Source organism: Lynx rufus, unplaced genomic scaffold (assembly GCF_022079265.1).
Source record: "Lynx rufus isolate CCGP_SWC_20201006 ecotype Redwood Valley unplaced genomic scaffold, mLynRuf1.p SCAF_4, whole genome shotgun sequence".
Lineage (NCBI taxonomy): Eukaryota > Metazoa > Chordata > Mammalia > Carnivora > Felidae > Lynx > Lynx rufus.
The window spans coordinates 63,517,529-63,542,446 of record NW_025814856.1 but is presented as its reverse complement, the minus strand read 5'-3'; the positions used below and the strand labels follow the sequence as shown (position 1 = coordinate 63,542,446).

General features: G+C 49.4%; 1 protein-coding gene across 1 annotated transcript in view; it reads right to left on the bottom strand.

Annotated features, from left to right (window-relative positions):
- The window catches only part of ABCA13 (ATP binding cassette subfamily A member 13), a 394,379-nt gene that overhangs the window by 330,848 nt on the left and 38,613 nt on the right, over positions 1-24,918 (bottom strand). Inside the window, exons 4-10 of the mRNA XM_047096975.1 lie at positions 17,260-17,414; positions 17,026-17,054; positions 13,455-13,618; positions 11,326-11,456; positions 7,052-7,185; positions 3,355-3,519; positions 1,249-1,448 (exon numbers count right to left, since the gene is read on the bottom strand). Of these exons, the coding sequence (XP_046952931.1) occupies positions 1,249-1,448; positions 3,355-3,519; positions 7,052-7,185; positions 11,326-11,456; positions 13,455-13,618; positions 17,026-17,054; positions 17,260-17,414 (978 nt within the window). The remainder of the gene's footprint in view (positions 1-1,248; positions 1,449-3,354; positions 3,520-7,051; positions 7,186-11,325; positions 11,457-13,454; positions 13,619-17,025; positions 17,055-17,259; positions 17,415-24,918) is intronic.

The following is a 24,918-nucleotide window of genomic DNA, read 5'->3' as shown; positions in this document are numbered from 1 at the left end:
GTAGACCTTCAACAAGATCCTGCTTCCTCACCGGGTTCCAGAAAAAGGCAGAGGGGGCTGGAAGTGCGTCCAGTTATGCACGTGTATGTCACGTGGGTCATGAGAACACGACATGGCCCGTGCAGTTCTGATCACACAATCCTCCCTTCAGGAGGCACAGGAGCAAAACTTTCCACGACCTGTAGCTTGAAACGAACCCTTCTGAGACAACATTGAGAAATCTTTTGCTCTCCTCCAAGGAGAGTCAACCCAGGATTGCAACCAGGTCAAGTTACCGCCAAGGATGGGACCCACTTAAGACAGAGGTCCAGTGTCGCAGCAGAATCGACAATCCGTGAGTCAATTCTGCTGATCTCAAAAACGAAGCAGCCACAAGATCTACCTTCTCCTGCTTCTGACATATTTCTGGATCTTATGAGAACATGTTGACAATACAAAATTTCAAAACAGCTATGAAAACAGTTCCTTACATGAAGGGACCTCTACCATGTTTTTGCTCGTTTTTAAAATTTTTGTTAATGTTTATTGTTTATTTTTGTTAATGTTTATTGTTTATTTTTGAGAGAAAAAGACAGAGAGAGACACACAGAGTGTGAAAGGGGAGGGGCAGAGACAGAGGGAGACACAGAATCAGAAGCAGGCTCCAGGCTCTGTCAGCACAGAGCCCGACACGGGGCTCGAACTCACGCCGCGAGATCATGAGTGAGCCGCTTAACCAACTCAGACACCCAGGCGCCCCTTGTTCATTTTTTTTAAAATTTTTTTTTAATGTTTATTTTTTTTTGAGACAGAGAGAGACAGAGCATGAACGGGGGAGGGTCAGAGAGAGGGAGACACAGAATCTGAAACAGGCTCCAGGCTCTGAGCTGTCAGCACAGAGCCCGACACGGGGCTCGAACTCACGGACCGCGAGATCATGACCTGAGCCGAAGTCGGCCTCCCAACCGACTGAGCCACCCAGGTGCCCCCCCTTGCTCATTTCTAAACAAATGTCAAAGACATAACACCTGAAATCCAGACACCTTCCCAGACGCGTCCCCCCTGGGTGGTTTTCTGCATCTGAACTGATGGGACAACCACAAACAATTCTGGATGGCCCACTATACAGTTGTGTCTCCCAGCTGCTAACTGGAAATCCTCCGTGGAGCCGCAGTTTTATGGAATTCTTCTGTTCCTGTCTCATCGTGCACTCTGTAACGTTCTGGGTTGCTAGCCCAACCAGTAATCAAACAGGAAAATATGTCTTACGTCTTTGGAGACGAATGGTCACCACTGGGGTCATCTGCTGCCAAGCCGTCGCTCAGGATGAGAAGGAGAGTGTGCAGGGCTTCTAGCACCTTCCGGGGCTCAGTCTCTTCCACAAACCGATCACCGAGAGCTTCCAGGCTGCGGGCAGCCCCTTCGAGCATCTTCTGAAGCAGGCTGCCTTTTTGCCACTGATCGAACACCTTCACGTTGGGAAACGAAAACACTATTATTAACAAAAATGCGTTGGAAATGATGGTATGTGCGTAAGAAATATTAACGGGGCCTTTGAGAGGACAGACAGCCCATTTTTACAATGCTGGCAGACTGGCATGTCTGTCAGTTGCCTTACAATTTAATTTCTGTTCAGAACTGGAAGATGACGAATCGCCATCGATGGAGGCACACGGCCCTTTCGCGGAGGTGCCATCTGTCCTGCCCTCACCCACTGCCATTTTTCAAAAGAGAAGGCGACAACACACATCGTTGAACAGGGCCCGGATGCCCCAAAAGCGAAACTGACACGTTTGAAATGCGTGCCTTGGTGGAAATACGTTGCCATACTTAGCGATTCCGTTGTAACGAACACAAGGTTACTAGGTACCGTTCTGCGTCGCGGACTCGGGGATCACGATACTACAGGCAATTCGTATTGCGGTTTCCCATCAACGTGCCAACAGAGACGCTGCGTGCCCACGTCACGAGGATCGTGAACACTCGTGTGTGCTGAATAACCCTTCATTAACCACGGGGGCAGGCCACCCAGACAATGCACAAAGTGCACGTGTCACCCAGCATGCTGGCGCTGGTCGGCCCGACACTGGCCCTCGACCCTTTCCGTGCCAGATACACGGAGTGCCACCCGGTGGATAACCACGCCTGCATTTCGGTAACAATCTTGTATCTACTACTGGAGATTTTGACCCTTGTCAGTAATAGGCATTAGGAAAATAACAGACCAAGATACGTGTCCTGTGAGGAAAAGGTAACGTAATGTCCAGTAAAGTGAATGGAGGGTACTGGCACCCAGGCCCTGCTTCACACCGTATCCACGGCTCGCTGAAGAACACCCTGCCGGGAATTCGCCAGGCTCCCCACCCCAGCCTCCAAGCTGTCGGTATGTGATCCACCCCCACACTCCGAGCCACACCATCGCGTCCACGAAAGCAGGCCACGGCCTCTTTCTCCCTGTTTGTCAACGCGAGAGTAAAGGGACAGGCCGTGTGGCACCCAAGCCCTCCAGGGGCAGGAGCCCAGCATCCGAACGCCCACAGAGGGCACCCGGCGGCCCCGTGGAAATCCCACAGGCCAGAAGCAGACTCTTCCCATCGTGAGCACATGTGTCTCACCAAGACAGGCTTTCTGGTGACATTTGTGTGGACGCATCAGCGAGCTGAGGTCGATGGGTGCACGTGGGAGAAGGGCACATCATGGGCAGGACACACGATGAAAGAGGGAACAACGTATGGGGAAAGCGAGAGGATCTGCGGGCTTAAAGCTTCGGTGAGAGAGAGCAGTGAGCCGCGTAGACCTGCGTGGTACTCCAGTCCACACTTACACCGCGTGTTACCTGCTCCACTAAAACTGAAGGGGCGCCAGGGCGGGGAGAGGCGGTTGGTGCACACAGGTGGTGAAGCGTCCCACTTCGGCTCAGGTCTTGATCTCACGGTCTGTGAGTTCGAGCCCCGCGTCGGGCTCTGTGCTGACAGCTCGGAGCCTGGAGCCTGCTTCCGATTCTGTGTCTCCTTCTCTCTCTGCCCCTCCCCCACTCATGCTCTGTATCTCTCTCTCAAAAATAAATATTTTAAATAAACAAATAGGGGCGCCTGCGTGGCTCAGTCGGTTAAGCATCCAACTTCGGCTCAGGTCTTGATCTCACGGTCTGTGAGTTCAAGCCCCGCATCGGGCTCTGTGCTGACAGCTCAGAGCCCGGAGCCTGCTTCCGATTCTTTGTCTCCCTCTCTCTCTGCCCCTCCCTTGCTCACACTGTGTCTCTCCTCTCTCAAAAATAAACACAAATACTAAAAATAAATAAAATCGAACAATGAGAGACAGGGGAGGAGAGGGATGGATTCGGACACGCCGCGGGGGTTCACGGTGGCACCGCACCTGCTTGTAGACTTGCAGCCAGCTGACCGCGTGCACCAGGTAGTCTGTGGCCGCTGACCAGTGGGGGTGACAGTCTCCAGGGTGACCCTCTTGGCCAGCTTCGTCCTCGGAGGTTCGGGACAAGACGGAACACACCATCCGCTCCAAGGTCCCATCTGTGGGAATCTGGCAACAATATGAAATACATTTACAAGTGCGCTTTTTTCCAGAATATTCCTTTCTAAGAATAGTACCACCGCCTTGCCAAAGGAAGGGCTCTGGGCTTTGTATGACGGGAGAAGTTAACAGGTTGATCAAGCGGCAGTTATATTGTTGGCGTGGAGGGAAGCCTTTTGGAACTCTGTTTTTCACGAAGGCCCACAAGCCGTGGGAACAGCGGTTTCTCTGGATGGAGGACACAGGGTGACTCAAATATTGCTCATTTGTACTCTCCGGCCAAAAGCAAACAGGGGCCAGCCTTGTACTCTCCGGCCAAAAGCAAACAGTGGGCACCTTGGCCTGCCAAAGCCGCTTTGCCGGAAACATTTTCTCTTCTAACTTCATCCGTCAAAGACGATTCAAACTGGAGTTCTGGGTCAGAAACAGTGTGACATTTTGGAACCATATCTCCTTTATTTCTGTAAATGAACTTTTGGTTTTTGGTTTTTTGTTTTAATTTATTTTGAGAGAGTGTGTGTGTGCAAGTAGGGGAGGGGCAGAGAGAGGGAGAGAGAATCCCAAGCAGGCCCCATGCTATCAGCACAGAGCCTGACACGGGGCTTGATCCCAGAAACCGTGAGATCACGACCTGAGCCGAGATCAAGAGTCGGACGCTCATTCGACTGAGCCCCCCAGGCGCCGTGTAAATGAACTCCTACATGCAGTTTCTGCAATGTCGCTCTGCAAAAATACCTACGTGTGTGGGAACGAACGACGTTCCAGTTACACAGATTTACAATAACTTCAGGGCCACGTTTCAGAAACTCTACTGATGGCAACAGTGAAAAAACATCAACGTCCCAGGCCTGGGTGGGTCTGTCAGCCGAGTGTCCAACTCTTGCTTTCAGTTCAGGGCTCGATCTCACGACTGTGCGATCAAGCCCCACATCCTGTTCTGCTCCGACAGTGCGGAACCTGCTTGGGATTCTCTATCTCTCTCTCCTTCTTTCTCTGTGCCCTTCCCTGTTCTCTCTCTCACTCTCAAAATAAATAAATAAACTTAAAAAAAAAAACAAATATTCAAGCCCCATTTGGTTCCTTTGTGGTCCCCTTGGGGATGCAGAGAACAATACTCAAGTCACAAAGCCACAGCACCTGTTAGGAAAACAAGGCCCCGTCCCCTCTCCCAGGACTCGAAGGGTCTGTGAGAGGTAGATACACCAATGTGCCTATCACAGGTCACCCAGGAGAGAGGGCACGAGAGTTCCACAGGCCCGTGAGAGATGATCGAGCTGTTTGCTCGGTGGGGAGTGGAGAAAGGAAGAGAGAAAGATCCCTCTGCTCTGGGGGCCGCATAAGCAGAGGCCCAGAGTGGCAGCGCCCAGAGTGGCAGCGCCTGCAATCAGGCAGGCCCAGGGCAGGACCCAGGAAACCATCACGATGCTGGCTCCTGAGGGGCCCTCCGTGGGGTGGGGGACAGGGTGATGGTCCCCCAAGGCGCTCACATGTTAACTCCAGAACCTGTGACTAGGTTAAGAGTGGTGTTGGCCAGTGACCTTAAGGTTGCTAACCAGCAGACCTGGAGACGGGGAGATCATTCCAGATTATCCACGAGCCCCAAGAAATCACAGGGCTCCTTCAATGTGGGAGGGAAAGGCGACCGAGCCAGAGCTGACACATCCTGAGAAAAACTCAGTCCACTATCGCTGGCCTAGGGAAGGGGCCCCGAGCCACGGAGCAGAGAGGCTTCTAGAAGCTGGAAGAGCAAGAAAACAGCACTGGGGGACACAGATTTTAGCCCAGGGAGACCTGTGTGAGACTTCTGACGCCCAGAGCCATGTGGTAATGAATGTGTGCTGTGTGGGGCAACAGTGTTGGTGGTAACTCATACCAGCAGCCACAGGAGACTCCTACCCGTGACATATGCTCTGTGCTGTCCCTCGACCATTTTCCTTGTAGTTCTAATCTCAAAATAGTTGCCTTTCTTTTTTTTTCTTAACTAATTTATTTACTTTCAGAGAGAGAGAGAGAGAGTGCAGGTGCACACACAGTGAGCCAAGGAGGGGCAGAGACAGAGAGGGAGAGAGAGAATCCCAAGCAGACTCCTCACTCTCTGCGCAGAGCCCGACGCGGGGCTTGAACTCACAAACTGTGAGATCGTGACCTGAGCCGACATCAAGAGTCAGACACCTAACCCTTGAGCCACCCAGGCACCCCTCAAAATACCTGCCCTCTCAAGGTAAATGTTCTTTGTAATTTAATGAGAAAACGGGGTCAGGAAGTACGGACAATACGGGAGTAGAGTCAGCAGCTGGGGCGTTCCTATGCCGTCTACAACAGCGCCCACGAAAGACGTCAAAGGGCACAACTCCAAGTCCCACGGGAGGGAGATGGTTCACGAAATTGCACCAGATGTGACAGAGGAACGGAAAACCGCATCTCCCGGCCAAGTGTAAGACCTGCCTGGCAGAAGGCATTTTCCAGCCGCCTCGCCTCTCTGCAGTTAGTGGCCACGCCTGGCTGAGGCCAGGGTGACACCCCCCAGATTCACCACTCAGACCTGTAACCCAAAAGTGAAAAGCCAACAGTAGCTCGTGTCAAGGTGAACAGCGCCATGAGGGAAGTGCCAGGTCATGGGAACTCAGGAAAGCGAGTGAACCCCACGCCCTGAGCACAGACCGGGATCCTAACAGGAGGGTGCAGGTCTCATCCAAACTGTCAGTCCCTCAGCCCTGACCCGGGGGCTGCACCAGAAAGGCCCTCACGCCGGGGGCATCCGTGCAGCAAAAGGAGACAGAGGTACAGTTCTGGGGTCCTGCACCACGCAGAGCAGAAGCGCCTGTGCAAGGGACAAAAGGGAGCCGTGCAGGAGGAGCCCCTTCCAGAACACAGTGTGCACAGTGGAGGCCCCTATCTGCTGAGTCCAGGGGGCCTGTGACCTTGCGGGTCCTGCCGTCCCGGTGACAGCATCTCAGCCTGGAGAGCGGTCGTCTCCTGCCCCCTGGCTCGCTGCCGCCTCAGCTGCAGAATCTCACTCCCTCCCCCAGCCTGGCTTCTCCCCCAGCCAGTGCCAAGAGTGAGAATCACTTCCTATTACAGTCACACCTCGGTTTCCCAGCCTAATTCGCTCCGGGAACACGCTTGTCATCTAAACACTTGTATATCAAAGCGAATTTCAAGAACCATTTGCTCAGTTGTGATCACGTGACGTTTGGCGTCACGTATGACTCGTGTTGCAAGACATCGCTCGTTTACCAAGTTAACATTTATTAGGAACGCTTGCTGGTCCCGCGGAACACCCACAGAACGAGTTAACTCACAACCCAAGGTTTTGCCGTACTTCCAGACTGCCTTTGGGGCTGGGATAAAATGACAAGGTAAGAGGAAGGGACACTCCCAGAAAGGCCAAACCAGCAGGGGCCTGCCACGCCCACGCAGCGCCGATGTGCACGGGGGGGGGGGGGGGGGGGGGGCTCTCCGTCCTCCCATCCCACCTCCCACCCACACTGGGAGCACTCTCAAAGGAGCATTCTCACAGAGAAGCACCAAGAACGCGTACCTCCTGTAGTTCGGCTGAGTAATTCAGGATCTGTTCTGCATGAAGGTCGTCAAAACCAAATCGGGACTTCAGGTCAGCCTGGACCTTCTGTGGATCCCACACCAGGTTCTTCAGGGACAAGGTGTATCCTAAGTCTGCAAGACAGCCAACGATTTATGCCATCAGTTGTTTCCACGTTGTGACACGTCTGACGTAACTCGGAAAACAACACCTTGTTCGCTGCTACAAGAAAAGTAAATAAAGAGCAAAGGCTACACAGACAAGCTGGAGAAGCCAACAGGAGCCAGCGCTGGACGCCACAGAGAGCTTGCTGGGACAGCAGGTGCCCCTGGTATTAATGATCGCAGAGTTTCCGGAGCAAACATGACAACCTATGTCAAGAACTTCACGAAATTCAAATCGCTGAGCCCACTAATTTCACTCCTAAAAATCTATCTCAAGAAACCTCATCAGCTGCATGAAGAAAAAGTAAGGAACAACCATGCTACCACATTGGTTTTAGACCGATTAAAGATTAAAAACCAGGTAAGCATCTAGCATGGGAGAAAAGTGTAAATTACGATATATTCATAGCATAAAATACCGCAGTCTTTTTTTTTTTTTGAGAAAGACAAAGTGCACACGCATTCACGTGTTCATGGGGGGGTGGGGGGGAGGAGCAGTGACAGAAGGGGACAGAGAATCCCAAGTGGGCTCCGTGCCTTCGGCACAGAGCCCGACGTAAGGCTCGATCTCATAAACCATGAGATCATAACCTGAGCAGAAATCCAGAGTCAGACGCTTAACTGACCGAGCCACCCAGGCGTCCCAATACTGCAGTCTTGAAAAACACGTTTCTAAAAACTATTTAAGGTCGTAGATGAAAGTTCCCTTAACAGAGTTAATCAAGGTAGAAAACTCATTAGGGGTCACCTGGGGGGCTCAGTCCGCTAAGCATCCAACTCCAGCTCAAGTAATGATCTCGAGGTTCATGACTTCGAGCCCCCCACATCGGCTCTGTGCCGTCAGCGCAGGCCCCACTTCGGATCCTCTGTCATCCTCTCTCTCTGGCCATCCCCCACTTGCACTCTCTCAAAAATAAATACACATTTAATTTTTTTTTAACATTTATTTATTTTTGAGACAGAGAGAGACAGAGCATGAATGGGGGAGGGTCAGAGAGAGAGACACAGAATCCGAAACAGGCTCCAGGCTCTGAGCTGTCAGCACAGAGCCCGACGCGGGGCTCGAACTCACGGACCGCGAGATCATGACCTGAGCCGAAGTCGGACGCTTAACCGACTGAGTCACCCAGGCGCCCCAAAAATAAACACACATTTAAATAAATACATAACAATAAATAAATAAAACCCATTAGGTACCCAAATGATCCCGCACCTCCACCTGGAAATGGCATGCCCGAAATATAATTCCAAGACCTCCCCCCACCCCGCCCCCCGAGGCTTGACACAGTTTCTGCGAGCGGGGCCTGACAATGGCAAACACAAAAGCTTGTAAGTTCCGAGGGGAGCCTCCACCTGAAATCCCGTCGCGAGACGACTTCAGACCGCGATCAACACGCATCTGCTCAGTGTCCACACGTGCAAAGGACCACAAAACCATTCTCAGGTGCGTGACCTCTCGGTGCCCTTAAGTTGACGCTGTGGGTCAACGGAAAAGGCCCAGTCCTGCCGCCTACAAAACAGGCCCAGCCACGGGGAACTTTAGGAAGGTGTTGAAAAAAGACAGACCCCAGGAATCCAAGACTCCTCACTCTCCGTCTGGCTGTCTTTGCATAAAAGGGGTCACAGTCTGGTTCTGAGATTTTTAAGCTAGCATTTATTACGTATCGAGGGCACTTTCGTCGCCAGGTGAGTTGTACACAGCACACCAGGCAGGTGCAGTAATATTATCCTCTTTGGGGGCATAAGGAAGCAGACATCCAGAGCCACGCAAGGTCACACTGCTCGATTTAGTCACGACTCAAACCCAGATCTGATCCCCAGCCCTGAGCTGTAACCACTAATCTCTCCTGCTCTCAGAATGTGTCAGAATTACTCTGCAGAGCTGCAGAGAAGCTCTCCGTGGGGGCAGGGGTCTCCCTACGCTGAGTCACCAGCAACAGGGAAAAACCTGGGTGTGACTGGGGTGATGCAGGGCGTCATGTTGGGTTGTTCCAAGGAGCCAGAGAAGTCTGGAAGGGCTAGAAATCTGTGTGTAACCACCTCATTACATAGGTCAGGAGATAGACTTCAAGAGTTACGGGCAGACAAAGAACAGGAACCTGGGCTCCTGGCCCCAGGCCTGCCTGCCCCCAACATAGCTCTCATATCTGTGCCAGGACTATCTCTCCACGAAGCATATCTGACTGCTGATCCAGCGTTTTTCTGTGATCTGGCCCGGGGTCTCTTTCTGGATCACCTCCTACCATCACCCACGACCCCAGAAACACTGAACATCAAATACACGGGGAGCTTCACATACAATTCTTCGTGGCCATGCTTCCTCATGTCTTTGGTGAAGTAGAACTCATCCTTCAAAACGTCTCCTTGATGCTTTTCCTGAGAAAGATGCAGATCCCTACTCTGGGTTTTGCTTTTTCGTCATTGGCACATCTGTCTCCTATACTAAACATGACTTCCCTGTTGCAAGAACCATGTATTATCCAGTTTTTTATTCCCATTCATGGAATGGTGTTTGGTTCATACAACATACTCCATAAGCATTTACTGTAGGAGAGAATGAGTGGATGGATGGATGGATGGATGTGTGGATAGATGGTTGGGTATCCACCTGGTGGACAGGTGGGTGAATGGATGAATGTGTGGATGGGTACAGGAATGACAGACAGATGAATGTACAAATTATAACTCTACAGTTTGCTCCATGAATCTCCCTTACAGAAACAGAAGTAGAGAAAGAGAGAAAGATAACTAAAAGTAAAATATTCAGGTCCAGTTGGCAATTCAGGAAGTAATACACCAGAGTAGAATAGTGCCTATGGCACTGGGAGGTGGGGAAATGGGGAGATACCAGTCAAAGGGTGCAAACTTTTAGTTATAAGATGAGTAAGTTCTGGAGACCTAATGTATAGCCAGATGACTCTAATCAATAACAGTGTATCGTATACTTGCAATTTGCTAAGAGATCGTAAGTGTTATCACCAAAGAAAAGGTAACTAACTATGGGAGGTGATAGATGGGCTCACTAATGCCATTGTGGTACTAACTACACGATGTACACGTGTCTCAAACTGTCACACTGTACACTTTAAACACATACGATTTTATTTGTCAACATAAACTAAATATTCTTTTTCTAATAAAAACTTCTTTTTGAGAGAGAGAAAGAGCACACACGTGCTAGTAGGGGAGGGGCAAAGAGAGCGACGAGAGAGAGGAGACAGAGAGAGAGAGGAGAGAGGGAGAGACAGGAGAAAGAGAGAGAGAGGGAGAGAGAAAGAGAGAGAGAGAGAGAGAGGACCCCAAACAGAGCCTGACGCAGGCTGGATCCCACGATCCTGGGATCGTGACCCGAGCTGAAATCGAGATGCTCAACAGACTGAGCCACCCAGACACCCCTAAGTGTAATAAACACTTAATGAAAAAAAGAAAGAAAGAATATCGTGGGTCAAGAATAGAGCCAAGTAATTCCATCCCTTCCCCTGCAGAAGGGGTTTGTTCATTCAGCTCGTGGGCTTTCCAAATCCACATCCCCCTGCCTCTTCTCACCAGCCTCACTATTTTTCAAATATTTCTCCCAAATAGGAGCAGAGGAGAGAGGAAAGATTCAAATCGCAGAACAAAGGATAGATCTAACCTTAGAGGACGTCAAAGAAAAGAATTTTAGGGGCACCTGCGTGGCTCGTCAGTTGAGCGTCTGACTCGATTTCAAGTCATGATTTTGAGGGATCAAGCCCTACGTGGGCTCCGCACTGAGCCTGGAGCCCGCCTGGGATTCTCCCCCTCTCTCTCCCTCTCGCCCAGTCGCTCACTCGCTCTCTCTCAAAATAAATAAACATCTTTTTAAAAAGAATCTTAAGATCACCTATTTCCTAATCAAAACTAGCCCGTGTATTAGCAACGGCCACAGAATTTCAACGGTGGAAAGTCAAATGCAGTTCGGAGTTCCAAATTTCCAGTCTCCTTCTCCCTTTTATTAACAGAAACAATGGATCCTTTGGCATTTGACATTTTCATTAAGTCGTTTCTTGAACAGCATCTCCGCTCTGTGCTGGCTATCGACGAAGTTCACTAGGGAAACGAATTTTCGCACGAGCTCTCGGGCCCACCTACCAGGGGTGGCCGCTCCCCGCTCCTGCAGAAACGTCAGCATCGAAAGGGTCACATTCAGCGCGATTTCGGAAACGGTGGAAAACCTGTGGTCGAGTGGCAGCCAGTCTAAATCTTCCAAAGTTGCCAAGGAACTGCAACGAAAATAAAAGCAAAGGGACGTGAGCCAGCTCAGCACACGGGGCTGCACTGACTCACACTTGCCCCCCAGCCAGGTCAAAGCCCTTTGCAGGATGTGGCCCACCACTGACACACAGGCATTCACCGTGGCTCCAAATGCCACCCTACACGCCCTGGGCTGGGGACTAATGGTCACCTGGCACGGCTGGCCAGGGTCCAAAGTACTGTCATCTCAGCAAAGCAAATGGGCAGGCAGGCGGGCTGCTTCACGTTCAGATCATCAGTTTACAATTTGGAGGTACCCTCCTGGAACAGTGTGTACCCCCCATCCCCCGCTGGGTGCCCCTGTGGTCTGAATAAGTCAGGGGCACGATCAGTGGTCACCAGCCTGTTTCACAGAACAAGGGGCTTCAGGGAATCCACATATAAATTGTGCTGATTTTATTCTTTAAATATCTATATTTTATAAGGAATTATATTAAGTATAATTACAAATAATTAAGCTTGGGGGCGTCTGGGTGGCTCAGTCAGTTAAGCATCCAACTTCATCTCAGGTTATGATCTCAAGGTCCGTGAGTTCGAGCCCCGCATCGGGCTCTGTGCTGACAGCTCAGAGCCTGGAGCCTGTTTCAGATTCTGTGTCTCCCTCTCTCTCTGCCCCTCCCCTGCTTGCACTCCCTCTCTCTCTCTCCCCCTCTGTCAAAATTAATAACATTTAAAAAAAATTTTTTAAATGGTAGTTGTTCTTTGTGGGTTTATTTAATCATTGAAGTATAATGAATATACTTCATGCAGATTTTCTTGGTATTGTGTCACCAAAGCAAAACAGAGGAGTAAAATGAATGCCGGAGGTGATAGGGTTCAACAACATTCAGCAGTAACCTCTAATTTGGAATTCTGTCTCCAAAGAGCCCGCTCACTGCCCGTGCTAACACATTCAGGGCTTAGAGCAAGGATGCGTGTAGAAGCATACCCACTCTATTCACATACAAAAGCTATAAATCAAACCAACAAACTGTCAAATATACGCTCCATTGTCCTACATTGACAAATACGCCTTCATAACAACTTGGAGAGCCGTGTCCAAATTTAGAATTTTCCAATCCTCTGTCAAAATAAATAAATAAACTTTTTTTTTTTTCAACGTTTATTTTTGGGACAGAGAGAGACAGAGCATGAACGGGGGAGGGGCAGAGAGAGAGGGAGACACAGAATCGGAAACAGGCTCCAGGCTCTGAGCCATCAGCCCAGAGCCTGACGCGGGGCTCAAACTCACGGACCGCGAGATCATGACCTGGCTGAAGTCGGACGCTTAACCGACTGCGCCACCCAGGCGCCCCATAAATAAACTTTTAAAAAGAGGGATGAGGGGCTCCTGGGTGGCTCAGTCCGTGAAGCATCCAACTTCGGCTCGGGTCACAATCTCACGGTTCATGGGTTTGAGCCCCATGTTGGGCTCTGTGCTGACAGCTCAGAGCCTGGAGCCTGCTTCAGATTCTATGTCTCCCTCTCTCTCTACCCCTCCCTGTTCATGCTCTGTCTCTGTCTCCCAAAAATAAATAAACGTTAAAAAAAATTTTTTTTAATGATCATTTAAAGGGGCGTCTGTCTGGCCCATCAGTGGAGCGTGTGACTCTTGGTCTTGGGGTTGTGAGTTTGAGGCCCACATTGGGTGTGGAGATTACTTACAAAATAAAATCTTTACGTCATAATAATAATAATAACAATTAAAACTACAGGAATATAGGAAACGTTAATGATGTAATGTTAAATTGCTTCGATCGGGGGGGAGTAGGCTCTGACATTACTGCACTTGATAAAATATTCACACAGGTAGACGAGGAGCACCCACAGGGAGGCGAGAGTCCCAGGTAATTCAAGACGCCGCGATCCTGGACTTTTTTTTGTATCAAACAAGAGATGTTCCCAGAGATATAGATTTCCCTGTGAAAAAGGTGAGGAAAAAAGACCCAACACACCTGTCATTGGTTCGATTTTTCTCTTGAACTTACTTCAGAGCTGCCTGGAGGAGGCGTATCCCCGTGCGGATGCGGTCTGCGACGCCAGTGTCGTGGGCATACAGTCTCGGCAGCAGACGTAGAAAATTCCAGATATGGGGCTGCTGGTGGAGCTTTTCCAATTTCGAGATCACCTCCTCCGTCTTATTGAGATCCATCTGACAGAAAAACAATACCAAGAGTTTCCCTCTTCCGTGTTTTTACTGTTCCAAACAGTGGGGCTGGGTTGGCTGCTGAAAACTTTGGCCGTAGAGACTCGTGCCCGGTATGTCACTATTTGGAACAGACAAGATTTGAAAATCTGTCCGTTGGGTTAGGAGTTTAAATAGTGTGAAAATAGGGGGCACTGAGTGACTCAGTCAGTTAAGCGTCTGAGTCTTGATTTCAGCTCAGGTCATGATCTCACGGTTCCTGAGTTCACGCCCCACATCAGGCTCTACGCTGACCATGTGGACACTGCTTGGGATTCTCTCTCTCTCTCTCTCTCTCTCTCTCTCTCTCTGTCTTTCCCCCTCCCCTGCGTGCACGTGTGCCCTCTCTCCCTCAAAATAAATAAATAAACTTAAAAAAAAAAAGGAGGGGCGCCTGGGTGGCTCAGTCGGTTAAGCATCCGACTTCGGCTCAGGTCATGATCTCACAGTCTGTGGGTTCGAGCCCCGCATCAGGCTCTGTGCTGACAGCTCAGAGCCTGGAGCCTGCTTCCGATTCTGTGTCTCCCTCTCTCTCTGCCCCTCCCCTGCTCATGCTCTGTCTCTGTCGCAAAAATAAATAAAAACATTAAAAAAAAATTTTTAAGAAAAAAAAAAGAATTTTTCAACAACACCAGCCAGGGAATAAGAAACCACGGACCAGATGTTTCTTCTGGATTAAAAAACAAAACAAAACAAAAAACAAATGAGGGGGGCCCAGAGGGCTCAGTTGGAAAAGCAGGCAGCTCTTCATCTCAGGGTGGTGAGTTCAAGCCCCGTGTTGGGTGCAGGGATGACTAAAGAAAGAAAGAATGAAACTTTACGAAACATGGAGGGAAACCATTAAAGATGTTCATTCCAGTGGGTGCAAGTTGGAAGGGTTTCCTCCCCAGGCAACAGTGTGGTGAAGTGACATAGAATCCGTCTCACTGAAGGCATAAACCAGCCGCTTTAAAAACCAGCCTTGTGAGGCACCTGGGGGGCTCAGTCAGTTGAACGTCCGACCGCCTCTCAGTCTCAGCTCAGGCGGTGATTTCGAGGGACTGAGCCCCTAGTCGGGCTCCGGGCTGAGTGTGGAGCCTGCTTGAGATTCTTTCTCTCCGCCCCTCCCACGTGCACACACACACGCACTCTCAATAGATAAATAAATAAATAAACCTAAAAAAGTAAAAATTAAAAAATAAGTAAAAACTAGACTTGTGACCAAAGCAGGGAAGGTTGGAACAGCAGGGCAGGACTGAAAGGAGAAAAGGGTTTGTGGGGAAAACAGGAAGCAAACTACAACTCTAACAGGATGGCTGGCTCTGTCCAGAAGCACCCATTCGTGCCTGGCACGTGGTACAGACACTTGGGATCATTCTAGATGCCCGAGCTTCTCATACTGCACGCTAGCAATGGCAAAGCCAAAACCAGAGTATCCCGGAGCCACTAGGCTCCCCCCAGGGGAGTCATACCCCCCCCCCGGTGGCAGCTGGGAGGGGACAGACCCATGTCTGTGCTCTGCACCCGCACAGCCCTCAGCAGGCCCAGCCCAGGGTCCTGCACCCCCAGAGGAGCCTTACAACTACCCTCCAACGGGGTCTGGTGCTGTTCTCAGTAAACCCCCGACAGCTGCAAGCCCCTGGCGAAGGGGCAGAGGGGGGGCGGAGCCTGGGCCTCCGGGCCTCTTCAGTGGGAAGGACGAGCCAGCCGGCCACCTCCTGCCCTCTCTGGAGGCCCTGGCTTGCGACTCACTGCCCCCGTCCCCAACGTAGGCGGGTCTGTGATTCCTACAGACTTCCTGTCCCAGGCCTGCCTTCCGCTAAAGCTGGAGTGGTGACTGCCACGCCAAAGTGAGTTCAATTCCATGTACTCCCTGTCCAGCTGCTCCCCCCGGCCTCCCAGAACGCCCACCCACTCATCCTGCACTGCCTTCATGGCCACCTTCCCGCCTTGTCCCCATAGCCCTCGTGTGACGGATCCTTCTTCCCCTCCCATGTCATCACAAAATACCCAAGCTCTGGAATGCCTGGGGGCTCAGTCGCTTCAGTGTCTGACTCTTGGTTTCCACCCAGGTCATGATCCCAGGGTCGTGGGATCGAGCCCCGACTCGGGCTCTGTTCTGACAGCACAGAGCCTGCTTGAGATTTCCTCTCTCCCTCTCTCTCTGCCCCTCCCCTGCTCACTCACTCTCTCCATCTCAAAAAATAAGTAAATAAACTTCAAAAAAAAAAAAAACACCCAAGCCCCGTGAAATTCAATGGGCCAACTAACTGCACACCCTTACGCTGGTGGCTGGAGTGCGGCTGGAGGAAGACAGTGAGGGGGAGTCTCCCACAGGCTCACGGTGCTTGTCTCGGCGTCCGGAGACCCCTCCCCCTTGGCGGGCGGGGGGGTGGGGGGAGCCAAAGTGCATCCAGATAGTGTCAAATGTCCTGGGGACAAAACTAGTGGCTTTACCTGCAGGGTTGTGTGCCCAGAGCGAGTCAGAGGGACGTGTCAAACACCCGCATCTCAAACCTGAGAGCAGACGGACTTCAAGTCCATCTGACAAAGCCACCTGTTCTGGGTCACCTGCCAACCGCTGAGGGCCCCAACCTTCACCTTCTGCTCTCCCCAGGCCCAGAGTCTCGCCTGAGAACATAACTTGACTTTGGCTGTCTCACGTACGGCTTCTACATAGGATGTGAAAACCTAACCTTGGACTAGTTGAACCTTGAACCAAATCATTGGAAAGAAGTGTTTGGGGGAGTGCGGCTGGCTCAGCTGGTTGAGCATCTGACTCTTTGGCTCAGGGCACGATCTCACGGTTCATGGGTTCAAGCCCTGAGTCTGGCTCTGTGCTGACAGCACAGAGTCTGCTTGGGATTCTCTCTCTCCCTCTCTCTCTCTCTCTCTCTCTCTCTCTGCCCCTCCCCCACACACACGCTCTTCTTCAAATGAATAAATAAAGTTAAAGAAAAAAAGAAGTTTCCAAGGGTGCCCAATGGGCTCTGTCGGTGGAAGGTGCAACTCTTGATCTCATGGTTGTGAGTTCAAGCCCCACATTGTGGGTTGAGTTTACTTAAAAAAAGAAAAAGAAGATGGGGTGCCTGGGTGGCTCAGTTGGTTAACCATCTAACTTCAGCTCAGGTCATGATGTTATGGTTCGTGGGTTCGAGCCCCGTGTCGGACTGACAGCTCAGAGCCTGGACCCTGTTTCGGATTCTGTGTCTCCCTCTCTCTCTGCCCCTCCCCGGCTCATGCTCTCTTGCCTTCAAAAACAAACAGACATTAAAATTTTTTTTTAAAAAAAGAAAGAAAAAGAAGTATTCGAAAAATAAAATAAAAACCAGTGCTTTGAACTTAACCACTATGCGTCCAGAGACTAAGTTTCAAATTCTTGTTAAAATACTTACTGCCAAAAAACTGGAGCCATGAGAAGAATCTATGATAAAAGAGATTTCAGATATTAGTTCAGTAAGTGATCAGAGACCATGTACTGAGCACCTCCTTCTAAGCCCCACCCCCTGGGGCAGGAAGGGGAATTAGGGTTTCAATAGGACGTTTAAGGGCACTCTGGGTCCTCAGCTTCCGTGGGGCACGCTCAGCGGGGGCCTGGGTCGGGGGTGGACACTCAGAGACGAACTTGCCTGGGCCCTTGGATCTTCCTGCCCAAAGTTCCTGTAAGATCTTTGCCTTGTCCATCACGTCGTAAACTTCCTCGGCCAGCTCCCGCACCTCTTTCAGGAAGGCCAGGTCGTTGACCTTCCCGGGCCGGCCAGCTGCAGCCCAGAACCTGGACGAACTTGAAATAAGTGGAATGAGTACCATGGACATCATTCTGCACGGGGCCCCCTTCCCTCGGGGTTCTCGGGCTCGACACCGAGTGCCCACGCGGCGTCCACCAAGCTAGCACGCATGTACCCTTCCACCCACCTGCCCTGCAGGACCCTCTCTCCTTGACCTTCCAATTGAAAATTAGAACGTTGTCATCAATCTCTCCGTTATCTGTGACGCTCAGCCACTGTATACGGTTACTGGTGGTCCCACGTGTTTCCCTCGCTCAGCACGCCCCGTGAGAGGGGCTGGGGACCGTGTCTCCATGACCGGCCCAGGCCCCAAGTGCGGAGGCCACGGGAGGGAGGTGAGCAGGCACGCCCCCCCGTAATGCTTTAGCCAGCCGGGCGAGCCGCTGGGGAAGGGGTGGAAAGTCTGTCCAGAGGACACTCAAGCAGGCCCGGGGGAGGCCAAGCCCCCTCTCCTGTTCTCTCAGGCTGACATCTGAAAGACGAAATGGCCCAGTGATGGGAAGACTGGGGTCCAGGGGCATATCGGCTGGAGACAGCACGTGCAAAGGCCCAGAGATGGGAAGGGGTTGAGGGGTTAGCCAGGGAGACAGAGACAGACAGAGAGGAGAGGGGGAGAGACAAGGGAACGAGAGAGGGAAGTCTATGGTGTGGACACATGCGGCCACATGACGGTCACGGGCAGGACCCTGCGTGGGCACCAGGGGGAGCTGGGACAGGCTTCACCAGGGACAATGGGGTCTCATTTCAATTCTAGAAGAGACCTCTGGTTGTGGGGGGAGGTAGGGTCCACCAGGACAAGGTGGAAGGGACAGGCAGGCTTCGAAAGAGGGAGGTGGGGACACCTGGAAGGCTCAGTCGGTTGAGCGTCTGACTTCAGCTCAAGTCATATCTCATGGTTCGTGGGATCGAGCTCCACGTCGGGCTCTGTGCCGACAGCTCAGAGCCTGGAGCTGCTTCAGATTCTGTGTCTCCCTGTCTCTCTGCCCCTCCCCTGCTTGTGTGCACACTCTCTCTCTCTCAAAAAATCAATAAACGTTAAAAAAAGAAGAAGAAGAAATCAGGGGTATCTGGGTGGCTCGGTCAGTTAAGCGTCTGACTTTGGCTCAGGTCACGATCTCATGGTTCATGAGTTTGAGCCCCGAGTCAGGCTCTGTGCTGACAGCTCAGAGCCTGGAGCCTGCTTCGGATTCTGTGTCTCCCTCTTTCTCTACCCCTCCCTTGCTCATGCTCAGTCTCGCTGTCTTTCAAAAATAATAAATAAACATTAAAAAAAAGGAAAACAAAGAAAGAGGGAGATGGACAGACTCACATACATCCCTGTGAGCCTTTAAAGAACTCGGTGTGGGGTGTGCTGCCACACCCACTTTATTTTCTGTGTTTCCGAGGCTTTGACACCTGGCTGCTGACTGCTGACCCCGGAGGGACAGCCCCTCCCAGGGCGACCCCGCCCCCCATTCCCTAGAGACACCAAGGGCTGGCCACGTGGTGATTTCCGTGTCTGCACATCTTACACGTCTGAAAGAACATATCTCAGGCACCATGAAGAAGGGGCTTTGGGGAGAGGCAGGGTGCGGGATGTCCAGGGTAGAAAGGGGGGCCTCCGCCCCAGGTGGAAAGGGGGGCCTCCACCCCTGGAGAGCAGGACAGCTCTACAAGGCGGGGCAGGGACGTGTCGCTGAGGCCCACGTTCATGATGCCCTGTGGACACCAGGACAGAAGTCAGAGACCCCTTTCCAAGGGGGCCGGCGGTGGGCCAGATATTCAGGCCGCTGTCCATTTCCCATCGGGATGCCCACTGTCCACTTAGGCTTTAAACATAGTATCCCTTTGTCACATTTGTGAGAAACATTTTCTTGGGTTTGTTTGTTTGTTTTTTTAAGTAGGCTTCACGCCCAGCGTGGAGCCCAATGTGGGGCCTGAACTCACGACCTTGAGATCAAGACCCGAGCTGAGATTAAGAGTCAGACACTCAATCAACCCAGGCGCCCCTCTTTGGGTTTTTATTTGCCTTTGATTTCATTTGACTTCATTTCATTTTCAATGTTTATTATTTTATTTTCTTATATTTTTAATGTTTTTTTTTTATTTTTGAGGGAGAGAGAGAGCAGGGGAGGGGCAGAGAGGGAGAAGGACAGATGATCTGAAGCAGGGTCTGAGCTGACAGCACAGAGCCAACGTGGGACTCGAACTCACGAACCGTGAGATCATGACCTGAGCCGAAGTAGGATGTTTGACAGAGCCACCCAGGCGCCCCCAGTGGGAATTTATCTTTAATCAGTAAGGCACAACAGACTTAAAATAAAATAGGAAATCATTTCACCAGCTGCTGGGAGTGTGTTGAAGGGATCAGGTGTCCCATCACATTTAGCACATCCAGGAGGAAAAAAATTGAAGCTGGGGGGCATTATTCCTGATTAGAGAGTTACAGAGTTTACGAGATTTCGTTCAATCCCAATTCCTGCACTTTGCAAATTAGAGAACACCGTGACCACGAAGTAACAGTTGTCAACAGGTAAATCTGCCTGCTTTGATAATATCAAAGCGTGTCTGATCCCTCCCTCGGACACGGTCATTTGACCCGCCATGAGGTCAGAACAGATCCAACAACACTGACACGTGAGTAAAACCAATTCAAGGCCTTTCAGGGCACAGTCCACTTAAACATGAAAAATGAGGCCCAGAGAATCTACATGGATTTGCTGAAACTCAATGCAGTGACACAGCAGGGCCAGGCCCATCTACACGCTGAATGTCACCAGTCACCTTCTGTCATGCTCCATGGAAACCTCACCTCCTAAAGGGTGGCCTTCACCTCGAGTGGGGTCAAGCACAAGAAAGCACTTATTACTTCTGTCATCGCCTCATGTGAAAGGATCCCAAGGACCCTTGGTTCCATCCATGATGTCACAAATGGCAAGACATCATTCTTTTTCATCGCTGAGTAGTATTCCACTGTATGGAACTAGAATATATTATGCTCAGTAAAGCAAGCCAGCCAGAGAAAGACAGATAGCATATGATCTCACTCTAATGTGGAATCTGAGAAAGAGAACATAGGGGAAGGGAAGGGAAAATAAGATCAAGACGGAGAGGGAGGCAAACCATAAGAGATTCTTAAATGCAGAGAACAAAGTGGGAGGTTGATGGGGGTGGGGGGATGGGCTAGAAGGGTGACGGGCATTAAGGAAGGCACCTGTTGGGATGAGCCCTGAGTGTTAATAGGTAAGTGACAAATTGCTGAAATCTACTCCTGAAACCAATCCTACGCTGTGTGTTAACTAACTTGAATTTAAGTTTAAAAATTAAACGAATGAACGAATGAACGAATAAATAAATAAATAAATAAATAAATAAAGGGGCCCTTGGAACCTCTGCTGGGAACCCGCAGAATTAATCACACTGTATCACACTGCTGTACTCCAAGGCAAGTGTCGCTGTCACAATGAGCTGGTCGGATGTTCTTTTTCCAATTGTTATTTCAAAAGTACCTCGATTGTCCCTAAGACCAGATCATGAGAAGTGTTTACGGTGGGAAAAATACATAGAAAATCCCGGGATTAAACACTGATGTGTGAGTGTGCACGCGCACGTGTGCAGGTGTGAGAGGGCACGTGCGAGCGGGCCCAGGGAAGTCCCAAAACTGTAGTAGGATTTGGGTGGACAGCAAGTTGTGCCTTCCTGAGTCCAGGTCTGTCTTTGGTCCCTTATCAAGGAATGCTTGACCTTGTAAGGTATAGAAGGAAGTTGGGGGGGGGGGGGTCATGACACTCAAGAAAAGGCCACCTGCCAGGGGATGGAAATTGTCTCTCAGCTCTCCCACTGTTAATACCCTCTGGAATCACCAGGTTCCAGAAAGGGCCTCAGTGCATCAGAAGCAGCAGAAGCACTCAGGCCCAGCCCTTAGTTTCTGACGAGGAAACTGAGAGCTACTGAGGGGTCCCCTGGAGTCAGTGTTTCTCCAGCAGTGTCTCCCTCGGAAAAGCCTCTTTAAAACAGGATCCCGGGGCACCCGGGTAGTTAGGCGTCTGACTCTGACTCAGGGCATAGTGTCACGGTTTGTGCGTTTGAGCCTCATATTGGGTGAGCCCCGCTTGGGGTGCACTTGAGCCCCACTTCGCATTCTCTCTCTCTCTCTCTCTCTCTGCTCCCTCCGCCGCCCCCGTTTGTGGGCATGCTCTCTCTAAATAATAATAATTGGGGCGCCTGGGAGGCTCAGTCAGTTGAGTGTCCAACTCAGGCTCAGGTCATGATCTCATGGTCTGTGAGTTCGAGCCCCGCGTCCGGCTCTGTGCCGACAGCTCAGAGCCTGGAGCCTGCTTCGGATTCTGTGTCTCCCTCTCTCTCTGACCCTCCCCCATTCATGCTCTGTCTCTCTCTCTCTGTCTCAAAAAAATAAAGGTTAAAAAAAATTTTTTAATAAATAAATAAATAATAATAGACAAACAAACAAATAAACTACCGGGGCATCTGGGTGGCTCCATTGGTTAAACATCCAACTCCTGGTTTCAGGTCAAGTCATGATCCCGGGGTCATGGTCGTGAGATTGAGCCCCACATCAGGCTCTATGCTGACAGTGTGGAGCCTGCTTGGGATTCTCACTCTCTCGCTCTCTCTCTCTCTCTCTCTCGATCTCTGCCTTCCCCCTGCTTGCACAGACGTGAGCTCAAAAGCACACACACACACACACACACACTCTCCCTCTCTCTCTCAAAATAAATAAACATTAAAAAAGAACTACCAGTCGGGGGGCCTGGGTGGCTCAGTCAGTTAAGCGTCCGACTTCGGCTCAGGTCACAATCTTGCGGTCCGTGAGTTCGAGCCCCGCGTCGGGCTCTGTGCTGACAGCTCAGAGCCTGGAGCCTGTTTCAGATTCTGTGTCTCCCTCTCTCTCTGCCCCTCCCCCGTTCATGCTCTGTCTCTGTCTCAAAAATAAATAAACGTTAAAAAAAATTTTTTTTAAAAAGAACTACCAGTAAAATAACTGTTAAAAAAAAGACAAAAACTTCTATGGAAACCTAAGTTGAAATGCTCTTCAGCAATAAGGATAGACCGATGGCAAATGGAACAACACAGACAGACAGACCTTAAGAGCATCACGCTCAGTGGAAAACAACAAACCAATCTCCTAAGGTTACAGTCTATGTAATTCACCTTATGTGACCTCACATAAATTTATCTAAATGCTGTATAATTGTACATAATGTAATTTATATATAATTACAGCTCAAAATGAGAAGAGTATGGAGGCAGAGGACACTCGTGGCTGCTGGGGACAAGACGGGCACAGAGGGGTGGGCACAGCTATGCAGGGAGATCCTGAAGGATTTTCTGTGCATTGATTAAACTGATACAAGATACTGATTGAACACGATCAAGATATATATTGATTGTGATGGTGGTTACATGAACCTATACAAGAGATCAAATTGTATAGAGATACACACACACACTCACACACACACACACACACACACACACACACACAAATGAGTGCGTGTAAAACTGATGAAAATAGAGTAAGACCTGGAGTCTACTTAACAATATTGTAACAATGTCAATTTCTTGGTTTTGATATTGTACTAGAGTCATAGAAGTTCACGATTTGAAGAAGTCAAACTCACTGTACCATTTTACAACTTTTTAAAGTCATAATCACTTCAAAATGAAAGTTAAAAAGTAATGAAGTCAAAAAATAAATGATGAACTCAGGTAAGAATATTTACAACCGTTATCACAAGGGTTTAGCGCCTTAATATGTAAAGAGCCTCTGGACATCAAGAAGAAAAATTACAAACCAAGAGAAAAATGGACAAAGGACATGAATATTTTACAGGGAAAAGAAGTATAAAGTGTACATGGAGGCATAAAAATAGGTTCAACATCCTTATAATAAGAAAAATGCAAATAGAACTGTACTGATACATCGTTTCTCATCAGGAAATTGATGAGATGGGGAACCTGGCTGGCTCACTCGGTAAGGCATGCGACTCCTGATCTCAGGGTTGTGAGTTCAAGCCCTACATTGGGCATAGAGTCTACTTTAAAAATAAATGAAATGAAATGTAATGAAATATAAAATAAAACGAGTAAGGAAATAGATGAGAAATCAGATAGGTAGAAATGTCGAAGTTTAACAAGACCTCACCAGGGAAAAAGATATCCTCACATCTTGGAAGACAGATGCAGAATATTATAATCCCCATAAAGGAGCAATTGGAAAACACCATCAAAATTAAAAATGTATTTATGTCTTGACTTTGAAATCTGCTTCTAGAAATCACTGCTACATCATACACATACACTACTATGAAGCAGCAGAAGTTGTTAGCAAAATACAACAAGGTAGAGTTAATAAAGCAATAGTGTAGAAAAGTGAAATAAAAAATACTCAATTTACATAAATAAAGGCAATAAAGAGGAAAAGGAGAGAACAGAAGAGACCACAAAAGCGGAAAATAAGTCCCAGGGTGCCTGGGTGGCTCAGTCGGTTGAGCATCAGACTCTCAGGTAGTATCCCAGGGACATGGGATCGAGCCCCAAATAGGAATCTGTGCTGAGTGTGGAGCCTGCTTAAGATTTTGTCTCTCTCTTTCTCTCCCTCTCTCTCTTTCTCTCTCGAATAAAAAAAGAAAAAGAAAGCAAGTGCCAATACATAAATTCAATACATTAAGTATAAATAGTCCCTACATTAAAAGGCAGATTGTCAGACTGGAAAATAAAGCAAGAACCAACTATATGCTGTCTAAACTTTTTTTTTTAATTTTTTTTAACGTGTATTTATTTTTGAGAGACAGAACGTGAGCAGGGGAGGGGCAGAGAGAGACAGAGACACAGAATCGGAAGCAGCCTCCAGGCTCTGACAGCACAGAGTCCGACGCGGGGCTCAAACTCACGAACCGTGAGATCATGACCTGAGCCAAAGTCGGATGCTTAACGAACGAAGCCACGCAGGTGCCCCTGTGCTGTCTAAACTTCAAATGTAAAGATACAGATAGGCAAAGAGTAAAAAGACGAAAAAAGACACGTTGTGAGACACTAATCCAAAGAAAACTACTGCATCTATGTAAATATCAAAGTAGACTTCAAAACACTGACCACCACCAGAATAAAGAGATTACATATCATTATACAACACAGTGTGTATTATGTATACTATTTGTTGCATATATAATAAAATACACGACATGCATAAGAGATGTAATCGTACGGAACCATTAGGTCATGATAAATGGGTCCATGAAGAAAATATAACAATTTGAAAGCATATATGCACCAACATCAGAGCTTCAAAGTAAACAGAGCAAAGACCAAGAGAACTGAAAAGAAAAATAGAAAATTCCACAATTATGATTGGAGATTTCATTTGCTTTCTCGACAATTTATAGAACAAGGAGACAGGATATCAGTAAAGATGTTAAAGATTTGAACAAATCCCACCCACCAGCAGAAGGCAAATCATTTCCTTGGTTTCATGTTAAATATTCATCAAAGGAGACCATA